Source organism: Umbelopsis ramanniana (genome assembly GCF_025399195.1).
Source record: "Umbelopsis ramanniana AG unplaced genomic scaffold K450scaffold_38, whole genome shotgun sequence".
NCBI lineage: Eukaryota > Fungi > Mucoromycota > Umbelopsidomycetes > Umbelopsidales > Umbelopsidaceae > Umbelopsis > Umbelopsis ramanniana.
The window spans coordinates 41,093-60,096 of NW_026252124.1; the positions used below are offsets into that span (position 1 = coordinate 41,093).

General features: G+C 44.1%; 10 protein-coding genes across 10 annotated transcripts; 5 read left to right on the forward strand and 5 right to left on the reverse strand.

Moving 5' to 3' along the window:
• Positions 1-277: 277 nt before the first annotated feature.
• Positions 278-3,289, forward strand: K450DRAFT_246765 (uncharacterized protein). The gene is made up of 10 exons (XM_051589965.1): positions 278-538; positions 603-721; positions 797-1,044; positions 1,124-1,220; positions 1,284-1,528; positions 1,592-2,372; positions 2,448-2,594; positions 2,673-2,748; positions 2,815-3,010; positions 3,077-3,289. Exons 1-10 carry the CDS (start codon positions 350-352, stop codon positions 3,169-3,171), a joined length of 2,193 nt encoding a protein of 730 aa, XP_051443437.1. The 5' UTR covers positions 278-349; the 3' UTR covers positions 3,172-3,289.
• Positions 3,290-3,567: 278 nt separating this feature from the next.
• On the reverse strand, positions 3,568-5,177 carry K450DRAFT_246774 (uncharacterized protein). Its single transcript, XM_051589966.1, has 4 exons — positions 5,105-5,177; positions 4,301-5,016; positions 4,204-4,224; positions 3,568-4,128 (listed from the first exon to the last, which is right to left on the reverse strand). The coding sequence occupies exons 2-4, from the start codon at positions 4,885-4,887 to the stop codon at positions 3,765-3,767; spliced, it is 972 nt and encodes a 323-aa protein (XP_051443438.1). The 5' UTR covers positions 4,888-5,016; positions 5,105-5,177; the 3' UTR covers positions 3,568-3,764.
• K450DRAFT_246779 (uncharacterized protein) lies at positions 5,178-6,337 on the reverse strand. Its single transcript, XM_051589967.1, has 3 exons — positions 6,075-6,337; positions 5,704-5,940; positions 5,178-5,627 (listed from the first exon to the last, which is right to left on the reverse strand). Exons 1-3 carry the CDS (start codon positions 6,079-6,081, stop codon positions 5,380-5,382), a joined length of 492 nt encoding a protein of 163 aa, XP_051443439.1. The 5' UTR covers positions 6,082-6,337; the 3' UTR covers positions 5,178-5,379.
• Positions 6,255-8,355, reverse strand: K450DRAFT_246787 (uncharacterized protein). Its single transcript, XM_051589968.1, has 8 exons — positions 8,114-8,355; positions 7,772-8,030; positions 7,603-7,664; positions 7,083-7,526; positions 6,982-7,016; positions 6,865-6,917; positions 6,642-6,787; positions 6,255-6,571 (listed from the first exon to the last, which is right to left on the reverse strand). Exons 1-8 carry the CDS (start codon positions 8,252-8,254, stop codon positions 6,428-6,430), a joined length of 1,284 nt encoding a protein of 427 aa, XP_051443440.1. The 5' UTR covers positions 8,255-8,355; the 3' UTR covers positions 6,255-6,427.
• On the forward strand, positions 8,239-10,069 carry K450DRAFT_246799 (uncharacterized protein). The gene is made up of 5 exons (XM_051589969.1): positions 8,239-9,090; positions 9,173-9,290; positions 9,362-9,504; positions 9,589-9,697; positions 9,755-10,069. Exons 1-5 carry the CDS (start codon positions 8,458-8,460, stop codon positions 9,991-9,993), a joined length of 1,242 nt encoding a protein of 413 aa, XP_051443441.1. The 5' UTR covers positions 8,239-8,457; the 3' UTR covers positions 9,994-10,069.
• Positions 10,070-10,122: 53 nt separating this feature from the next.
• K450DRAFT_189817 (uncharacterized protein) lies at positions 10,123-12,294 on the reverse strand. The gene is made up of 5 exons (XM_051584446.1): positions 12,105-12,294; positions 11,057-12,036; positions 10,872-10,973; positions 10,365-10,804; positions 10,123-10,293 (listed from the first exon to the last, which is right to left on the reverse strand). Exons 1-5 carry the CDS (start codon positions 12,158-12,160, stop codon positions 10,189-10,191), a joined length of 1,683 nt encoding a protein of 560 aa, XP_051443442.1. The 5' UTR covers positions 12,161-12,294; the 3' UTR covers positions 10,123-10,188.
• K450DRAFT_246806 (uncharacterized protein) lies at positions 12,105-13,188 on the forward strand. The gene is made up of 2 exons (XM_051589970.1): positions 12,105-12,765; positions 12,861-13,188. The coding sequence occupies exons 1-2, from the start codon at positions 12,429-12,431 to the stop codon at positions 13,055-13,057; spliced, it is 534 nt and encodes a 177-aa protein (XP_051443443.1). The 5' UTR covers positions 12,105-12,428; the 3' UTR covers positions 13,058-13,188.
• K450DRAFT_246810 (uncharacterized protein) lies at positions 13,090-14,513 on the forward strand. The gene is made up of 4 exons (XM_051589971.1): positions 13,090-13,644; positions 13,707-13,839; positions 13,906-14,071; positions 14,154-14,513. Exons 1-4 carry the CDS (start codon positions 13,319-13,321, stop codon positions 14,399-14,401), a joined length of 873 nt encoding a protein of 290 aa, XP_051443444.1. The 5' UTR covers positions 13,090-13,318; the 3' UTR covers positions 14,402-14,513.
• K450DRAFT_246814 (uncharacterized protein) lies at positions 14,514-15,707 on the forward strand. Its single transcript, XM_051589972.1, has one exon. The coding sequence runs from the start codon at positions 14,625-14,627 to the stop codon at positions 15,609-15,611; it is 987 nt and encodes a 328-aa protein (XP_051443445.1). The 5' UTR covers positions 14,514-14,624; the 3' UTR covers positions 15,612-15,707.
• K450DRAFT_246816 (uncharacterized protein) lies at positions 15,671-18,685 on the reverse strand. The gene is made up of 9 exons (XM_051589973.1): positions 17,924-18,685; positions 17,714-17,862; positions 17,569-17,642; positions 17,256-17,509; positions 17,071-17,180; positions 16,859-17,002; positions 16,610-16,783; positions 16,268-16,542; positions 15,671-16,170 (listed from the first exon to the last, which is right to left on the reverse strand). Exons 1-9 carry the CDS (start codon positions 18,664-18,666, stop codon positions 15,730-15,732), a joined length of 2,364 nt encoding a protein of 787 aa, XP_051443446.1. The 5' UTR covers positions 18,667-18,685; the 3' UTR covers positions 15,671-15,729.
• Positions 18,686-19,004: the final 319 nt, after the last annotated feature.

Sequence of the window (19,004 nt, forward strand, 5' to 3'; positions counted from 1 at the left end):
GGTCGCTTGACCAGTGGATTCGCTAACATGGTTGCGCGACGACGAGCCGCCAGCCCCAATCGACAAATACAGTGAACACACACCATACCTACAAATGATACCCTAGCCTATACTTTTGTAAAAAACGATTTTAGATCAACCATATCTTTATAATCTAAGTTCGCATAAATAAACCAGCGTTCAAGTTTTTGGATTTTCAGAGATTTTCTATCAAATTGGATGGGGTAAAGTATCTGCGTGCTGGGCCGCTCTAGCATGATGCAGAGACAGTCACCGAAACCTCATGAAATTCCTAAATTCCTAGTTTTCTGGCAGCGACTCCGTTCGGTTGACAGTTCCTTTGCCCAGTATGGTGAAAACCGAGAGATTTCCATCTGCCTTAATCAACAGCGTCAAGACTCCAAAGTTTACTGATTTAACTCGATGGCGCTTGAAAGTTGAACATGGAGCTCAGACATGGCACTACTTGGAATCCGATGAAGATTTAAAGCAATGGCCACAGACCCGCTGGGACAAATACTTTCTCGGCGTACCGTTCGTAAGACTGGTTTCTTTCATAGTTCCACCACGAACCATATCTAATTGTGCTATCAATTGCATAGGAATCCCCCAAGCTGCCTCGTGCACAAACCCCTTTGGAAACCGCGCGTAACGGTTTTGAATTTTACAAGGAGCTCCAAACCGAAGATGGCCATTGGGCAGGCGAATATGGCGGTCCAATGTACTAAGATCTGCGTATTAACTTATAGTGGTATCATTTCATTCCACTCATTTCGCCCATTTTTTTTTTTACTAGGTTTTTGATCCCAGGTCTCATTATTACATACTACATCACTGGAGTCCCTGTACCTGAACCAATGCGCCTCGAAATCATCCGATATCTGTTGAACCGAGCGCATAAGGACGACGGAGGCTGGGGAATTCACATTGAAGGCATTTCCACTGTGTTTGGTACCGCTCTTAATTACGTTGTTTTGCGAATCCTTGGTCTGTCGGCAGATCACCCCGCTATGATCAAGGCCAGAGCCACGTTGCACAAGCTTGGTATGAAGCATTTTTGACCATGTCCATTTTTAGGGTGTTTAAAGCACATAATCTAACCGTCCTTGTTAAAATTCAATAGGTGGTGCTGTCGCTGCCCCCGCGTGGGGAAAGTTCTGGCTTTGTGCCATGAGCTTGTACGAATGGGAAGGTTTGAATCCCGTTCCGCCCGAATTATGGTAGGTTCAATGGCTATTCATTTCTCTAAAAAGACGTTCGACCTCATGCCATTCGAATCATAGGGCACTGCCACAGTTAATCCCCCTCTGCCCCGGCAACTGGTGGGTCCATACTCGTATGGTGTACCTTCCCATGGGATACATTTATGCAAAGCGTCTCAATCCCGAACCAACGGACTTTATCTTACAACTTCGAGACGAACTATATGTCCAGCCTTACGATTCAATTCATTGGGATTCCCAGAGGAACAATGTTGCCGAAGCTGACCTGTTCCTTCCCCATACCAAGATCATGGATTTCCTCAATGGTGAGAATTATCGTAATCAGAGGCCTAGCGGTTGCATGTTACTGACCCGCATTTCGTCCATAGGTGCGCTCACTTACTATGAAATGATCCCGGGAAAAATTAATATGTTGCGCAAATATGCTTTGGATCTCACTATCGATCAAATCAGAATGGAGGACGAAAATACATTTTTCTTGGATATTGGTCCCGTCAACAAAGCATTGAATTGGTTGGTGGTGTATTACCATTACGGCAAAGACTCTAGGGAATTCCGAGAGCACGTCAAGCGGAACGCCGACTTTATGTGGATGGGACCCGAAGGTATGATGATGAACGGTACCAATGGCAGCCAACTTTGGGATACCACCTTCATTGCCCAAGCATGTACCGAAGCTCGACTGGTGGAGCATTCTGATTATCGATCCAATATGCTGAGGATCCTAGAATTTTTGGACGACTGTCAGATTAAACGCAATGTGCCCGACCACCAAAAATGCTATCGCCATGTTTCCAAGGGAGCATGGCCATTCTCTACTCGCGACCAAGGCTACACGGTCTCTGATTGTACTGCTGAGGGCCTGAAAGCTACTTTGGCCATGCAAAGCATAGAAGGCATGCCTCAACTTGTCTCCAAGGAGCGACTGCGTGACTCGGTGGATGTGATGCTTAGCATGCAAAACAGCGATGGAGGATTTGCTTCCTACGAGTGTATTCGGGGACCAAAATGGCTAGAGTGGCTCAATCCTGCCGAAGTGTTTGGTGATATTATGATAGAATACAGTTATCCAGAGTGTACCACCGCTGTTTTGACCGGTTTGAGTGCATTCAAGAAAACGGATCCCGACTACCGTCGTGCAGATATTGAGTAAGATTTGACATTTGTGGCACCGCCGGTGAGCCGCAATTAACCAAATTTTTTTTTTTTACCTTTTTGTGATAGGCGGGTCTCACAACGTGCTTTGCAATATATCAAGAAAAGTCAACGTCCTGATGGGTCATGGTTTGGTTCGTGGGCAATCTGCTTTACCTATGCCGCCATGTTCTCTCTGACTAGTTTATCTAGCATTGGAGAGTTTTATGAAAACAGGTAAAGTAGTATTTTGGAGGAAACGGTTGAATTTTTTTTGGCGATCTCCTTTACTAATCGGGCTGGCTGACCATGAAGCGATCACGCACGACGGGGCTGTGATTTCCTGTTATCAAAGCAAATGGCAGATGGTGGTTGGGGGGAGAAATACAAGGTGGGTGCGATAGTTATGGATGCCCTTGCTTACTGAACGCCGTGCTTACATTCTTGTTCGACATAGTCCTGCGAGACGGGGGTGTACTGTCAAAATGAAAAATCGCAAGTTGTCAATACCGCTTATGCTGTGCTGGCTTTATTGGATGCCAAGTATCCAAACGAGGAACCTATTCGCCGCGCAGTTAAATTAATCATGGACAGACAGCAAGAAAACGGCGAATGGCTTCAGGAGTCCATTGAAGGCGTTTTCAACAAGAACTGTAAGTTGTAGCCGAATTTTCCCTTTTTTTTTCAATCCCTAGAAGCATGGACTAACCTTATGGCAGGCATGATTTCATACCCTAATTACAAATTCTCTTTCACTATTTGGGCCCTTGGTCGCTATGCCGCCGTCTGGGGCGACAAGCGTATTAGGAACTAATGCACAGACTACACCAAACGATAATTGTTGACGATGAATAAAAAATCTCAGATGGTATGTTGCCATGGAACTTTGATCACCAAAGACCATGGGTGACTGAAAAACCCCTTTCCACATGCTCGTCCATGAAGGTGGTAGATGTTCATCCACCAGGGCAGGTATTTTTTTTTTGTTGCACAAAGTATTCCTGGGACTCATGAACGGGAGGTGGTGGTCGGTATGGCTGTTATTGGAAATGGGATTTCAGCCCACGGAGATCGCCATTTTTCATGCCCTCGCTTCACAAAGATATGAACAGAGCGTGGCCTTTATCGGGTTTGTGTGCGGCCCCCCTCGCTGAGCAGACGTATGGAATGGCGATAAGCCTCCCCGGTCGATGGGAAAAACAAGCTCAATTGGTGTTCAAAACAAGCCCAAACAGAGAGGTAAATAAACGTTGCTGATTCTTTTCTTTAAGGACTATTTTAGTGCAGATAGCTTAGGTACATTAAAGTACATTAAATTATTTTGTTCAAGTCATGCATGCTGAGCAAGCCAAAAGCAATTCATCACACACGTGAGGATGAATCAGTATGACGCCTTAACACGGCTTTTTACAAAGAAAAGAAGGTTCGTCTCCAAAATGGTAAGAAAAACAATCGACCTGTTACACCTAGCCAGAGAAAGGTGGAAGACGTCGATAAGACGTGTTGAATTCCTTTCGGGGCGTAATGGCTGCCCAAACACTGCACTTCAGCAACTGTGGCAAGACCTTGTAGTAAGAAGAACGCCATATGTTCTCCATGTGTTTCTCTGAATAAAGATGACACTAGAATCTCATGAAAGACACCCGAGGCAGCAAATGTCGTCATGGCCGATAGGGAGTTTTTCCATCGTCTTTGCTCTACAGTCTGGTCTTGTTTAGTGGGAGCAAAGACTGAACGATGAAACATATTGGCCATGATTCTGTTCCAACGACTGAAAGAAGAGGTGAATGTAAGTTTCTAATGCAAAGCTGGTAGGACGGACCAAACGTCCTGCTGGGGTACTCACCGGCTCCAGAAATCCTTCAGACTGACAGCAACATTTGAGCTCGTTAGTAAAACCGTTTCCACAGCACACTTATCTAACACAAGTTCACTACACTCACCTATAGGCGAAGTACGGGTTATCCATGAGTTCCATGAGATCCTTATTCATGATAGCCTGCGCCAAACCTGTCACCACGTCGGTGACGGACCCCACAATGCAATAAAGCACTGCTCCATAGCCTAATGTATTACCAATAGACAAAGGCGAATAGAAAGGCAATTGAAGCAAATCCTGTTCATTACTCAATAAAGGTACCAGTAGTAATTTAATACCATATTTGAGGGCTCCGCGAGCCATTTTTAAGACCCCTCGCTGCCTAATGCGAGTGGAGTCTGGAGGAGGATTTGGCTCCAGCATAACGGAGCATAAGGATAAGACAATGTCTTTCACTGGAGGCAGTGGCGCTGGTAACGACATGTTCTGAGCGCATACATATATGGGCGTAGGCACCAAAAATAGGTCGATGGCGGGATGATTGCTTGTCAACAGCAAAGGTAGGAGAGCATGGTAGCCAATGAGACATGACCGAAGTGTACGACTACGCGGGGATGATCGCAGAAGGTACAAGTCAACGGTAGGTAGGAGAGTATGCAAGAGAATTAGCCGCGTCGGTGAAACGACATGAGCATCAGGTAGACGAAGCATAGGCAGGATATAATTTCCATGCCGGCCCGTCGTTACATGCAAAATTCGTCAGCCAGCCAAGCTATTTTTTTCCCTTCCCATTGCCACAAACTGGGATGTTTACGACGAGGCAAAGCATACCATATTGTGCTTTGAGATGTGAAAAACCTTTTGTTATCTTGTCTGCAAATTTTTTTTTTTTTATATGGTTTTTTGTTCAATGCGTAAAAAGTCTTACATAATATTGTGGCTCTCGCTGAAAAGAAAAATGACATTATGCAGGAAAGGGTTGATAAGCTGAATATGTACAGTAGTATGAAGGAAATTTATGATACATCAAGAAAGGTAGTGTAGGGTAAAAGGCCAAATGATGACAGGCTCAATTCAATCCAACATCCTGGTCGGGCTTGTGTGTGTGTGTGTGAGTAAATCATGACCGTGTTGTTGTGGGTGGTGGTGGGGATAGCAAAAAAAAAATGTACATAGAAAATTGTGAAAATCGCACTTTCGTGTTCAGAGGCCGAGTTCCAGCTCAAGCTGTGCACCATGCTGTTGTACAAATCGCTCCACCTGAGCGAGATCAACATGAAGGTTGAATTTGATGAGTCCTAGAAAACTTCGTTCCATTTCGTTCATTTCTCTAGCTGAAAATACTGGGGCAATGGTGGCTCTAATGACTGTCGCTTGTAAGCTATAATCTTCTGTATATTTAGAGGCGATGACAATGGCAGCCAAAAAGATTTTGTACGGGGTGTCAAAGTCTAAAAGGAAAGGAGGTGTGAATGGGGAGGAGCGGTTTCATGAACAGATGCATGCAAATGGTAGTATGCAACGTACCTCCTCGAGCTTGTACTGGTAAACTGGTTTTGAGACGTTCCAGGTAGATCAGAGCGACAATCAAGACGGTGGGTGAGAGCTGGCATTTAAAGTATGTTTCTCGCACAAAGTGAGCCAAGTGTGGCAACAATTCATGTCGACTTCGCCTTTGTTTTGAGCATTCCAAGATACTGCCAACGTTTTGGATGGTAAATGAAATCAAGGCCTCGGGACTTCTCGTTGACAACGAGGGAGACACTGGAGGGTAGCAATTAGTGGGTAGAAGAGGCGAAGAGGCCATGCAGGGCAGAAAGAGAGATAGGGAAAAGAAGAAGTGAGAAAGAAGTGGGAGAGTGAAGGATGTATTTATACAGTTGATAGTATTAAAATACCTAGCATATAATAAATTTTTGATAGCCCAAGGTATTTTTTATTTGGATCAATCGCGTGTCAGTGATCCTTATGTCACTTTGGGCGGTCGATGCTTTATCAACCGCACAGTGCGTCGGTCGGCATGCCTTGAAATGGCCATGCCATGATTTGCGAGAAGGAGGAGGTGCTCCAAATAGATGATAAGTGGATGGATGATTATAAAGTAAAGGGGAAACGGAAAGCTCGCGGAATAGGGCAGGCCGATGCTCAGCAATGCGGACGGTCTGGAATCTCGAATGGACAAAAGTCTGGACCCTCTCGCTCATAATGGGAAAAGGGGGATCGCCCACGAAACAAGCTCATCGACGTCACTTTATTTTCGCTGCTTTTTCCTCTTTGGGCCATCAGCCTCATTCAGAGTTTGCTGTAATATGCGCTTTTCTCCAGCTCGAACTAGGATACTACTGTACTTTTTGGTCGACAGGTCATCTGCATTGGATAGCATTCTTTCGTCGTCCTAGAAGTCATTTGTAGGGTTAGTCGACAACATGATGACAGCGTTACGTAGCCAAACACTTGCGCTTTACCTCTAAAGTGGTCTTGTATTGCTCAAGTCGTTTGGATAGAATGAGCTTCACTTTGTCCATCACGCTTGGCGTCAATTTGGGTTTTGGCACTTTCCGCTTTTCCAAAGCTATGGAAAATTCCTGACTTGACATCATAAACACCTGCACTGTGGACCCCCCATTGATCATGTCAATGTTATCTATTTTTTTCAGCTTGCTTATCTTGGCATAAACGCTTACTTACCGCAGGCAATTAGTTCAGGAGGAATATCTCCATTCTTCTCAATCACAAAGTAGCTGAACCCGGAACATAAGGTAAGAATCATTCCATGTTTCGTCTCAGCATTCCATCATGACTTACTCATCCAACACATCCTCTTCTAACAAAAATGTGACCTATCATTGGGCTGAGCATTTTGTGTTCTCATTTATAGTAACGTTGTATAAATCTTTTATACTGACCTTAGCATCTTTCTCCTCATCCGTCACGTCGGCTGGGCAGCTCACATCGCATACCAAATCGCCGCTTATCTCGACAATGTCAAAGTCGTTGGGCTCATCCACAAAGCCGTATTTCCGTAACAGGTCTGCGTTGCACAGATCGCCATATGTGTTGTAAATCTGCTCTGAGACCTGGATATCCTTGATGGCTCTCATTTGCAAAGCCTCCGGTTCATGAAAAAGACGTGCATTATTGAAACCTGTGCGGTGATTGAGCATGTCCGCCATTGGTACCATGGCAATAATGCCTTCTTCCTCTTCCTCATCGTCCTCTTCCTCCTCATCGCCTTTGCTGGAAGGCTTGGGTGTAAGTTCGTCATGAAAGCTGTAAGCCATAATCAAAGACCCACAGATATGGAACAGATTAAGGTTATGGACATTTTCGTCAAAAACGTCGGGGTGGCTCTATGGCATTATCGGTCGGTGCATCAGTATCAGTTCAGCCCATGAGTAAAACCCTTTCGCTCCTATCGTAGGTTACCTTGATAATGGGTTGTATGGTGCTCTTAAACAGATTTTCCGCATCGTCCCGTCCAATTTTATCTACCAAAGATGGCTCTCTTTAGTTCACTCAATGACATGCACCGCGTTTTGTACAGAGCAATTTATGTCCCGTGTAACACCAGCAAATGTACCAGCAATTTTCTTACCTGGGACACCAGTACCCGCCAATTCGTCAATATCTTTCTCTTCCCAAAACATTGGGGTGTCAAATATATTGGGGAGAATGTCCAGATAGGGCTTCCAAAATGAGTTCTCCGACTTGAGTTCGTACATTAGGCAAAGAATCAACGGAGCCCAGCCTTGCTGCGAATTAAGGATATCCTTCATGCCCGGCTTGGTCGCCAATTGACTGGTTTCTTCCGAGAGTAAGACTTTTCGAGGTATAGAGAACAAAAGTTCATCTTTCTAAAGTCCCAATGAGTGCATTGTCATTTGGTATTTTGTCAAAAACACGTATTTCATCAAAAATAGTTATTTATTTTACTAACCTTTATGTCCTTTATTGCCACTACGCCTCTCCCAGCCTTTTCTGAGCGATAGTCTTTAATGGCAAGCGAATCAGAAATGGTAGCGTCATTGGCCTTCAGCCATTGTATGAAGTGGTTGGAAGCGTTGTCGAATTCTGACATGAAAGAACGTTTCGATCTATGTATGGCTTGATTTTTTTTTTTTTTGCGATTGAATTTGACAGCAGCTTCTCTCAGTCAACGAGCGGACTGTTTCTTGCTCCAGCATTAGTCGGACTGCCACAAACTTTCGGCCACTTCAGAAATTTTGTCGTGCCTGGTTGCAACTGAGTTTGCCACCCTTCTCCTTTCCCCAAAAGTTGACCATGTCGCTCACCAAGCAATTACAAACTGTTCTAGACAAGAGGAGGGACATACTGAAGTTAAGAAGGCTCGTTGTCAACCCTCCTGATTCAATCGACTTCTCTTCCAACGACTTTCTGGGACTTGCCCGGTCAAAGGACTTTCGAGACCGATTCATGACAGAATTGCAAACCTTTGAACATCCGCCTTTGGGATCCACCGGATCGCGATGCTTGGATGGCAACTCTCAGTATGCCTTGGACTTGGAAGCACGTATCGCAAAGTTCCATCATGCTGAAGCTGCTCTTTTGTTCAATTCTGGATTTGATGCAAACTCAGGTGTCTTCAGCACTATTCCTCAACCTGGCGACATCATTCTTTATGACGAGCTAATTCACGCTAGTGTGCATGAAGGAATGAAGCTCTCCCGCGCAGGATCAAAGATACCCTTCAAACACAACAGTGTGACTGATCTTGAGTCAAAGATTATCGACATCTGCTCTCAGGGTCAAACCAAACAGAAACGCCGAAACGTTTTTGTAGCGGTGGAAACGGTGTACTCCATGGACGGCGACATTCCTCCCCTAAAGGAAATAATCGCCATGCTTCGAAAATATTGGAGGAAGGATGAGAATGGCTGGGTCATTGTGGACGAGGTAAGCTTTCGGTTCGAGCTCCGTTGCGTTGCGTGTGAAAACCAAAAGACATACTAAATGTTTTGGGCTCGCTCGATGTTAGGCTCACGCGACGGGTGTTTTCGGAGAAAATGGTCGTGGGGTAGTCTGCCAGGAAGGCCTGGAAGATGAGATCTTTGCCCGGGTACATACCTTTGGAAAAGCCATGGCTAGTAATGGTGGTAAGTGTCTTTGCTAAATTTTCCCAATACCCCAGTTTTATTTTTTCTTAAACCGGTGTCAACTATTTTAGCTGCTGTGTTGGGCACCGAGACGCTCAAAAATTATTTGATCAACTACGCGAGATCCTTCATCTATACTACCTTCATGGGTTTTAGCAGTCTTGCCAGTATAAGTTGCGCATACCAGATGTTGGAACAAGGCGTAACCAGAGAGGTGAGGGCACACTATGATTTTTTCTTTGGCCGCATGTGACTTGGATTTTTGCCATTCAGTATTACTCATTGTCTTTTTCTTCAGGCACAGCACCACGTTATGGCTCTAGTTAGCCATTTTAAAAACACTATTCATTTACCGCATGGCCATCTACTTCCATCCACCAGCCCCATACAAGGAATCGTACTTGATGGTAAGTTTCACAGTTGACATACAAATATCATGACTTCAGACTCTAACCTCCATCAAGGTAATGATAAAGTTCGAGCACTAGCTGAATATCTCAAAGCTCGGAAATTCAACGTTAAACCCATACTCTCGCCAACTGTACCAAAGGGAACTGAGCGCGTGCGAATCTGCCTACACGGCGATAATACCATAGACCAAATCGATGCTCTGGTGAATGCCACCCATCAATACTTCCGCAACCCTACAAAGTCTACTACACACTTCTCTAGTTCTACGCCTATCATTGCCAGCAAACTGTAATATTACCGAATCGTTTTGTAAAATATAGATCTATCATCGAATAAAAGTTACCATGCCAATTGTGATATGGACAGCATTCAGTAATTGCTATTGACTGGGAAGAGAGCTCAATGGCTCTGAGAAATGGTTGGGAAATCATAACGAATGTTTATTTTACAGGTTGTTTACGTTATGTACTTGTTGTTTTCAAATGGCTCACAACTTTGGTGCGATTGTCATGTTAAATATTTTGGGCACCCTTTCTACCTCAGCACAGCTGAAACTTGGTTCTGCAATATTGGCAGGTGCAATTCCCAGATCCTGAAAATGGTAAGAGAGATGTGTTAGCAAAACAAGGCTATTATTCATCGACATAAGGTCGCGATACTTACAACTAGATCAAAGTAAGACCAGTGAGGCTCAGAGCCTCCTTCAACCTTGAAGTTCCAGAAGAAGAATCCGTAGCTTCCTGAGAAAGCATCAATCTGTGCATCGACATACATCTGGAGGAACTGCTGATATCCTGATGGCCAGACGGATGATTGACCTCTGTATTTGCATGAGCATTTGGGGCAGGACTTGGCAGTGAGATTACCTTGTTCATCGTAGAAAGTACCGTCCCAGCGGGAACCTTGGCCAACATTGTTCAACCACATAGCGCAGTCAGTATCAGCAGCACTCCATTCACCAATGATGGTGGGTCCAAAACCAGTTTCCAGGTTGTCTGAGTTTTTGATATAGTTCTTAGCGCCTTGGCAGATACCGTTAACTACCTTGTCTCTGTAAGTGGACTTCATGGAGTAGGGGTCGAAAATTTGGTAAACATGGGCATCTAACAAAAATGATTATTTAGAAATCGACCATTCAATACAGCTTATTCCTCCTTCAGTGATACTAACCAAGCATGATCCCTTCATATCGTTGCATCTTTCCCTTCCATTTGTCAAGACCAATAAATCCTTCACTGACACTGATCCAACCGTCAAAACCAGCTCCGCGAGCTGTTATTGAAAATAAAAAAGAAATGTTAGGGGTCGAACGGATAGAATACTCAGAATTTCTATTAGCATAATAACCAACATACCAAGACGATAGGCTGAATCATAAAATCGTAGCAGCTGGTGAACTTCCATCTGGCGCATATTTGGCTCGTTAAGTACACCAAAGATGCGAATAGTGTTCTTGTATCTTGGAGCTACTGCGATTTGGGTTAGAGCATCGATGATTTCCAACATTTGGCTGATCTCTTGTGTGCCGTTGGTAGTTCCCTTGGCCAACCAATGAACTTGACCTTGGCGTCCACTGTGATTCCATCCATTTTGCGATTGAGGAGCACTGTGTAAATCAACATTCACTCGAAGTCCATATTGACGGGCCCATTCCAAGGCTTGAAGGAAATAACCCATGGATAATCTTGGTACATACGGGTCACCTTCCCAAGTTTTGACAGCCCAAAAACCAAGTGGAATACGAACGTGGTCGAAACCAAGTTGAGCGACTTTAGCAAAGGTTTCTTCAGTAACCCATGTTTCATAGTGCTCCATGAGAACTCCATAAGCCTTATCTTGACCCAGCGCCTTTGTAAGCGTGTATTCATCCACAATACGGTCGGTGATATTGGGAGCTGGAACCTTTTCAATACCTTCGTTGTAAGGCTTGAATAAAGATGGTTTGATGAATGGTTCAAGGACTAGCCATCCACCAAGGTTAATACCACGGATTGGCTTGATACCGTATGGGAAAGGCTCTGATAGCGGAGGTACAGATGGATTAGGGCGGGCACTGTCAGAAAATTCCAAATCATTCAAGATTTCTGCTATTTCAATCTTGCCATCAATCAATGATTGGAATCGTCCTTCAAGGCCGCGCTTTCCAAGTCGATGTGAGGGAGTGTTTGCTTTGATATCTTCAGCTGGTACGGATGATACGAGGGTATCACTACCCCAAAATCCACCAAACACAAATCCTAGAACAACAGCTGATCCAAAGATGCAGGTGACAGCAATGGCTCGGTTAAATCTCTTTGGTCTTTTGCATTCTGCTGGTACTTTTTCAACATGAATGCTATAGATGAAAATTGTTCAGAAAATGTAATGGATAGATTGTACGTTTTAAAGTGCAAGTTTGCTTACTGGATTTCACGGGGCTGGTTTCCAGGCAAAGGGTCATCAAATGGATTACTTCCCATGATGAATAAAAGCTATGGACAGACCTTGCTCCAGAACACAGATGCTTTTATGTAGAAAGATGTTTTTAACGTCTTAAAATTTAATTGCATTTGCGGTGAGAATCAAAAATTCCATCCATGAAAGCAAGCAAACAATGTAGTGCGGGCTGTTGCCGACAATGGCGGTAAAAGCGTAACGAGCTCAATTTCATTTTTACGCACCCCGCGCTGTTTGAAATTCCTCATCTTTTTGCAGCAGGCCATTGTTACCATCCCCCCCAATGCAAACATGGCTGTAAACTTAAACGACCCTACTGTCGACACATATCTACAAGTTCTATCGCCACTAATACCTTTATTCTCATACAACCAACTTGAGACACTTTTATGTGCCTGGGTTCCTCATCGCTTGGATGGCGTACTTGAACGACATGGTCTGAAATCTGGACTCTATGTCGTAGATCACTTTATCGTTACAGCAACTATTGCCTTGCTGATAGTAAGTACCAAAATGATAGTCACCTACATAACGCATCATTTTTCAAGAAAAGCTATACCCGATGGAAAAGGCAGTCAGTCAATATCGGTCACCATCCATCCGTCCATAACGGACTCATATCACAACAGTCAGTAATGTAGCCCATATTGCTATACTTGTTTATGACTTAAACATTTTCTTGGCTTTGAGCGATTTTGTTCTGAAAATGATCTTCTCCCCCAGTTGCGAATGTATTCCATCAATCTTTGGCATATCTGATATCGGAACGAACAAAGTCTTGGACATCTGGCTCATTTTCGCTTCAGGCCTGCTTAGACATCGGTCACGATGAGAATAATCCGCCCATATTTAATGTTGTCCCCGATTTAAACCAAGGCAAGCCTATTTTTATTTTCATTTTTCTGAGTCCATCACCTTAGTTATGTTTCGGGCCTGCCACGTCTATACTTTGTCATGTTTTCTAAAGAACACCTGGACTGAATAAACCTCTATGCATTTTGCTAATCGCAGCTGTGGAGATTCGTTATGAAGGTTTTTGCTTCAGCGCTCGGTTCATTGAGAAAGAAGAATCTTCTCGTCAACCTCCACGTGAACTTAATACACCAGATGATCTGATCAGTCGTAAACTTGGTGCCATTACTGAACCTCCAATAGAGGTATGGTGCAAGCCCCAGTCGGGTATGAATACTGTGGAAGATTTAAGCAAGATTATCCGAAAGATAGCAAAGGAGTATATGGAGATGGTGGAAGCACAGAAGAGAACCATTAGGTCTCGCTATGAGTATTCAGCCTCTGGCAAATGGACTCGTGTATGCAATCTTCCGGAAATTCGCGGGCTGGAAACGGTAGCCTTGACTGAAGAACATGAAGAGCTCCTCAGTCGATCCATTAACAGCTTTGAAACCAGTAAGGAGTTCTATAGTCGTATCGGATCACCTTGGCGAATGGGGATCCTTCTGTATGGTTGTCCCGGAACAGGAAAGACAAGCCTGGTATTCGCTATTGCGTAGGTACCAGTGCGGGGATCGTATGAAACGTAATGATCGTTGGCTAAACACTTTGCCGTAGATCTACTCTCAAGCGAGATATCTATTTTATGAACTTGAACAACATCGATTCCGACTCAGAGCTACTCAGTGCATTTGCAAGCATTCCATGCAAAAGCATTGTGGTTTTTGAGGACATAGATGCCATGACACCCGTGAGTTTACCTTTTCGGCTCCGTATTTTCTCACTCATCGATCATTTAGCCTCATTGTGTCTATAGGTCCTTCATAGACGAGATCCTGGAAAGGCAGACAGAGGAGATGATCAAAAGTTTGGACTGTCAAGTATGCTTGGTGTCTTGGATGGGCACACTCTCGAGGAAGGCATAATTTTTGTTATGACTACGAATTATATTGACAAGTTGGATCCAGCCTTGATAAGACCAGGTAAGACATTTTAATTGGTACGCCTAAAGCAAGCTGAGCCATTCTTTTTTCTTACAAGCACTACATTGCCATACATTCATAGGTCGTATGGACTTGCATCTGCAGCTCAAGTATGCCACTCACCATCAAATGGAACACATATATCGATTGGTGGGCGGGGATAGCTTGCTTGAATTGTATCCTGAACTACGAAGGGAGATCCCGGAATTTGTGATTCCGCCGAGCGAAATCATGCAATTGATGGTTCTCCTCCGTAACAACAAACATTTGATACCACAGCAATTACAGGAACTGGCCTCCAAGAGAAGCGGTCCATCATGGCAAACGTAGAAGGATGGCAATAGAATTATATCAGCTATTTTTGCTATTATTAGTACGTTATTCTGATTCATAGACATCATCCTTACTACGCAGAAGGCGGACCAAAAATATATAATATTGGAGATGTTTCAATGATGAAACATAATTGAAAAAAAAAAATTGTTTGCATCCGACTGAACCTCCTTTCCCAAACTTTTTCTAACCTTTTTCACTCTATAACATTTTTCTTAACATGTGTCCTGACACACAGATACCCAATGCCGCACAGTCTACACCAACGACAGTATCACCAGACACACTGACCGTACCAGATGAACCCATTCAGTTATCACGAAGGACAACACTATCTTCTGTCTCGGAACAGGAGTATCCAAACTCTGTACCCAGCAGTCTTCCAAATGCAATCACTCCGTCAGATTATGATGACAGTATCGAACAGATTCGCACAAATACATTAAGTCGACGTAGCTCTCTGTCGTCTGGATTAGCAACGCCAGTCCCTCTTACCCACCGAACGTCTCGTATCTCTATAGCTTCCAATGCTCCATCACAATCAAGGTGGCGCTCACATACTCCTCGCAATTCCATTTTCACCATGTCGAGTCTTCTCTCTCGACCCCCGAGCTATAAACGATTCGATCCCATTGAGAGCGACCCGCACGGTGAACATGGTGAAGACGAAGGCCATCATCTAGGTGGTTGGAAAGGGCTACAGACGCAATTCCATGGAGTGTACTTTGCGTTTTGGTTGGTAGTGCTTGCCTTTGTAGGCGCTGTCGCTGTCATTGTCCCATCGTTGCCTCCAGTTGCTTTGTTGCTATGGATACCGCTGATTGTGTACCTAGGGTTTGCGATTTACTTCTTCCGCAAACGAAGACAGGAGAGAGCAGCCATGGAAGCGGCAGCACCAGAGAGAGAAAGACGAGAATCAAGAGTACGTGAGCTTCTCCACGCCATGCGTCTACCCGACAGCTACTTTTTCCTCATCGACAACCAAAAAGAACATCGGCATCCAGTTGTCACCCTTTTGCCACCACCACCTACCTACGTCAATGATAATAACACTAATGTACCGCAGCCAACCATCAACGAAATTCCCCCAAGCCCTCCTTCGTTTTACCCCAACACCACTCAAGAAGATGAAGATTATGTTCGTATCAATCTGCAAGGGTTGATCGACGCTGAACATCGTGATGAGCAAAGGCGAAATCCAGTATAAACACACAGAAAAAATTGGTCCACCAGTGTGGAAGCCGACCTGCTTCTTTTTTTTTTGGGTTATTATATTGCTACAAGAAACTATTCTTTTACTCTACTTTTCTTTCTTTCTTTTTTTTTTACGACATCGCCGGCGAGTCAGTTCCAATAGAAGGAACAATCGAAGTTGGGGCTTTGGCTTCAATATCTCGTTTCAATTGAAGGTACCAACAAACGGCATCTACTCTTCGCATATCGCTTATGCTGTTGCCGCTGACTGTCTCGAAGACAATTTTCAGCAGCGCCACAGCACTAGCAGGAGACTCATTGCGTATCAGATTTCCAATATCGTTCATCATCATGCTGAAGAAAGGTCCAAGCGATATGGGCTTCATTTGATCTATCAAGGTCACCAAGAACTGAGATCTTTGTATGACGTCCTTTTCATCCAGCTTATCAATGTGTTGTCGCAAATGATTCACTGTCAGCCACGCTACCGAGTCATCAATCTCACATAGCGCTTGTACCATGTTGGTATAGGCTAGTCGCAACTGTTGATGCGACAGCTTGTTAGGATAGCTCTGTAAATTTCGATTTTAATACATTAGTGCTATTAGTTGACTGTACAAATAAATACCAAAGCTGTAACTACAATCCAATCCACAAGGTGTGCCTTACCTCAATGAGTATCTTGGCATATACGCATGCCAATTCCCTTGACACTGGTTTTTTGGCTTCAAAAATGCTCAACACAACAGCATGCGCGCTTTCGAACAAGGCTTTGCTGTGGTCGTCGCCAAGCAATTGATAAATGACAGGAAGAATGTCGTTCTCTAGTGTGCTGTCATTGATGAGATCTACGACTTGTTCCAGCAAGTCCACAAAGAACAATACTCTTGTCTGCTGAACAGAAGTGAGAGCCAGTGTGCTATTCGTACTGTACTTTGAGATATCTAGAGGGGTGACATTATGAGTGTCAAGTTTTACAGTGGTTAAACATCAAGGACTGTGAATGCTTACAGTATTCTCGGAAAGAATCACGCATCAGGTTATTAAGATTTTGTACTTGGTCATCCGTTTTCAAGAAGGTAACTGCAGCAGCCAGAGTGTTTTGATAGGCTTGGAAATCGTTAGCGACTCCTAAGTGATCAGTAATGAAGTTGAGGTTGGCAAACGAAACAACAATGTCTTGTGCTGAAGCAGATACGTGATGCCGTGTTAGTAGGGGTATGGAATACGCTGCACTAGTGTGTTCGCAGCCGAGCTTACCAACAGATGGAACATGTACAAAGCCTGTTCCCCCAACTGCATCTACAGCCACCGCCAATAAAATAGTAGTAAAGCCAAAGAGGACGGTCTTAAAGACGTTCCACACTTGCTCGTGTATCCGAGCATTGACAGGTCGATCGGCTGCTATTGAAACAATTAGTTTGATTCCCTAATAAAGATTCGCTTGCATACAAAAATGCTGCTGTACTTGCCTGGTTCAGGCTTATCGGTTGATGCTGCAGAAGCAGGCGGTGTGGGGTAATCTGGTTGTCTTGTGCATTGGTCCCAATCGACGTACAGATTATAAGAAAATGCGGTCAAACTAAGTGATAAAAAGTATTAGGCTCAAGCGCAGATGTACCATGCCCACCAAATCATTTGTGAGTCAATGCTTTACCGTTCTACTGCTTGTGTAATGTATTCTGCTGGTTTGGCGCTCTTTGTCTTGACTTGCACTTGTAACGATGTGTCTATTATTCTGCCAATCGCTCGACAAAGTCGGCCAATGTCTTTAAACTTTTCGTTTGCTGTAAGATGTTCTAGCGCCTCTAATGCTGACTGGGATTCCCATGGTATATTTCGGAAGAAGGATCCATTTGCCCAGGTGTTTTTACTGGTTATCAAGCCATCGATCAGGCACTGGAGCATTGTCTGTTAACAAAGTTGGGTTAGTATATGCTGCAAGGAACACTGCCAACAGTGATAGTTACCTCATTGTCCAACGCGTTCAAGCCCTTTTGTGGCATTGCTGGTATACATTGACTTGCCATGAATAAAGTGACATCTGCCGAGAATTGGGTTAAATTGGTTACCATTTCCCAAATAAGAGCTACTACATATTCAAAGTTAATATACCTTGCATCGTACTGATCTCCTCGGCATCAGTAGATTTTCTCCACTGAGCTGTCACATCATTCAAGTAATTAACAATGACGGATTCGCCCTCCCTTTCAATATGCTGCACCGACTTTGAGCGATTTCCTTTTGCAAATTGTAACATACGGCTACGAAAAGATGAAATTAATGCGCATCCGCACTGAATTTTACAAGATCTTTGAGACTTACACCAGGCCAGCGATGGCACTAACAGATGCAGCTTTTGACGCCTTTTCGCTTTCAACCTTTTGGAGAGCATCCCATAACATTGTTAATGACGGGCCATTATTCTTGTCCTGCCACCGAAGGTCCGAGGCATTCTCAACAAGTAAGAAGATTCGCCGTAATTGGTGTCCAAGATGGTTTGTGTATGCTGACAGAACAAATGTAATGGCTTCGGGGCTGGTCGTGTTGCCCACGAAATAAGACAAGCTTGCATCTATCGTATCTTGTAGATCTTTGTCTTGAGGTGAGCACACCGCTATGGGTAAGGCCAGAGACATTATCCTAGCCAGTTCCATGTCATTCGTCACACCGGTATCTATACCAGTCATGCAGCTGAGAGCAATCACAGCGAATTTAACAGATTCGTCATGACTGCAGTCGACGGCGTTTTCCGTGGACAAGACATTCTCGAATTGCTTCACGACAAATGTCAATTGCGCCTGAGCTTCACTCAAATCGCCTCCAGAGAGAACAAGACGACGGATCCACGTTGACCATAAACCAAAGATGGGAGGTTGTGCCTGTGCATCGTCAGTGCTAAAATGAGCCTGAAGAGCATTCAGAAGTTGCGGAGTGAACCAGGACAAGGGAAGATGCGAGTTGTACTGGTTCAGATGCTTAAGGCTTTCGAGATCTCGTGTGTTAAGGTATTTTGAATAGCTCTGGTGTAGAGCAGCGGCCAACTGCTTCAAGTCTTGATCAGCCATGCCGGTCTGCAAAAAGCTGGGGATGGAGTGTGGGAGGAGTTCGGACGGTAGCCAATTTCATTGTTATCACGTGTCAATGTTATGCTGACACATCTTTTATTGCCAATTCTTTTAAACGTAAGTAACTTTTGTTCCCATTTGGAGGGTTGCCCATAATTTACTAGCAGCAAGCTGAAAAGCTGCTCTTAACCGAGCTCTCTGAGATCCCAGTAATCCCACTATAGATAAAACAAAGAGAATATATGCCATTGAAGTCGAATCAATCGACATTTGTTTGACCTTTTCAATCCACTGACTTGACATCGTGACCATTTTTCTTGAGGTAGGGGTAGCCTTGG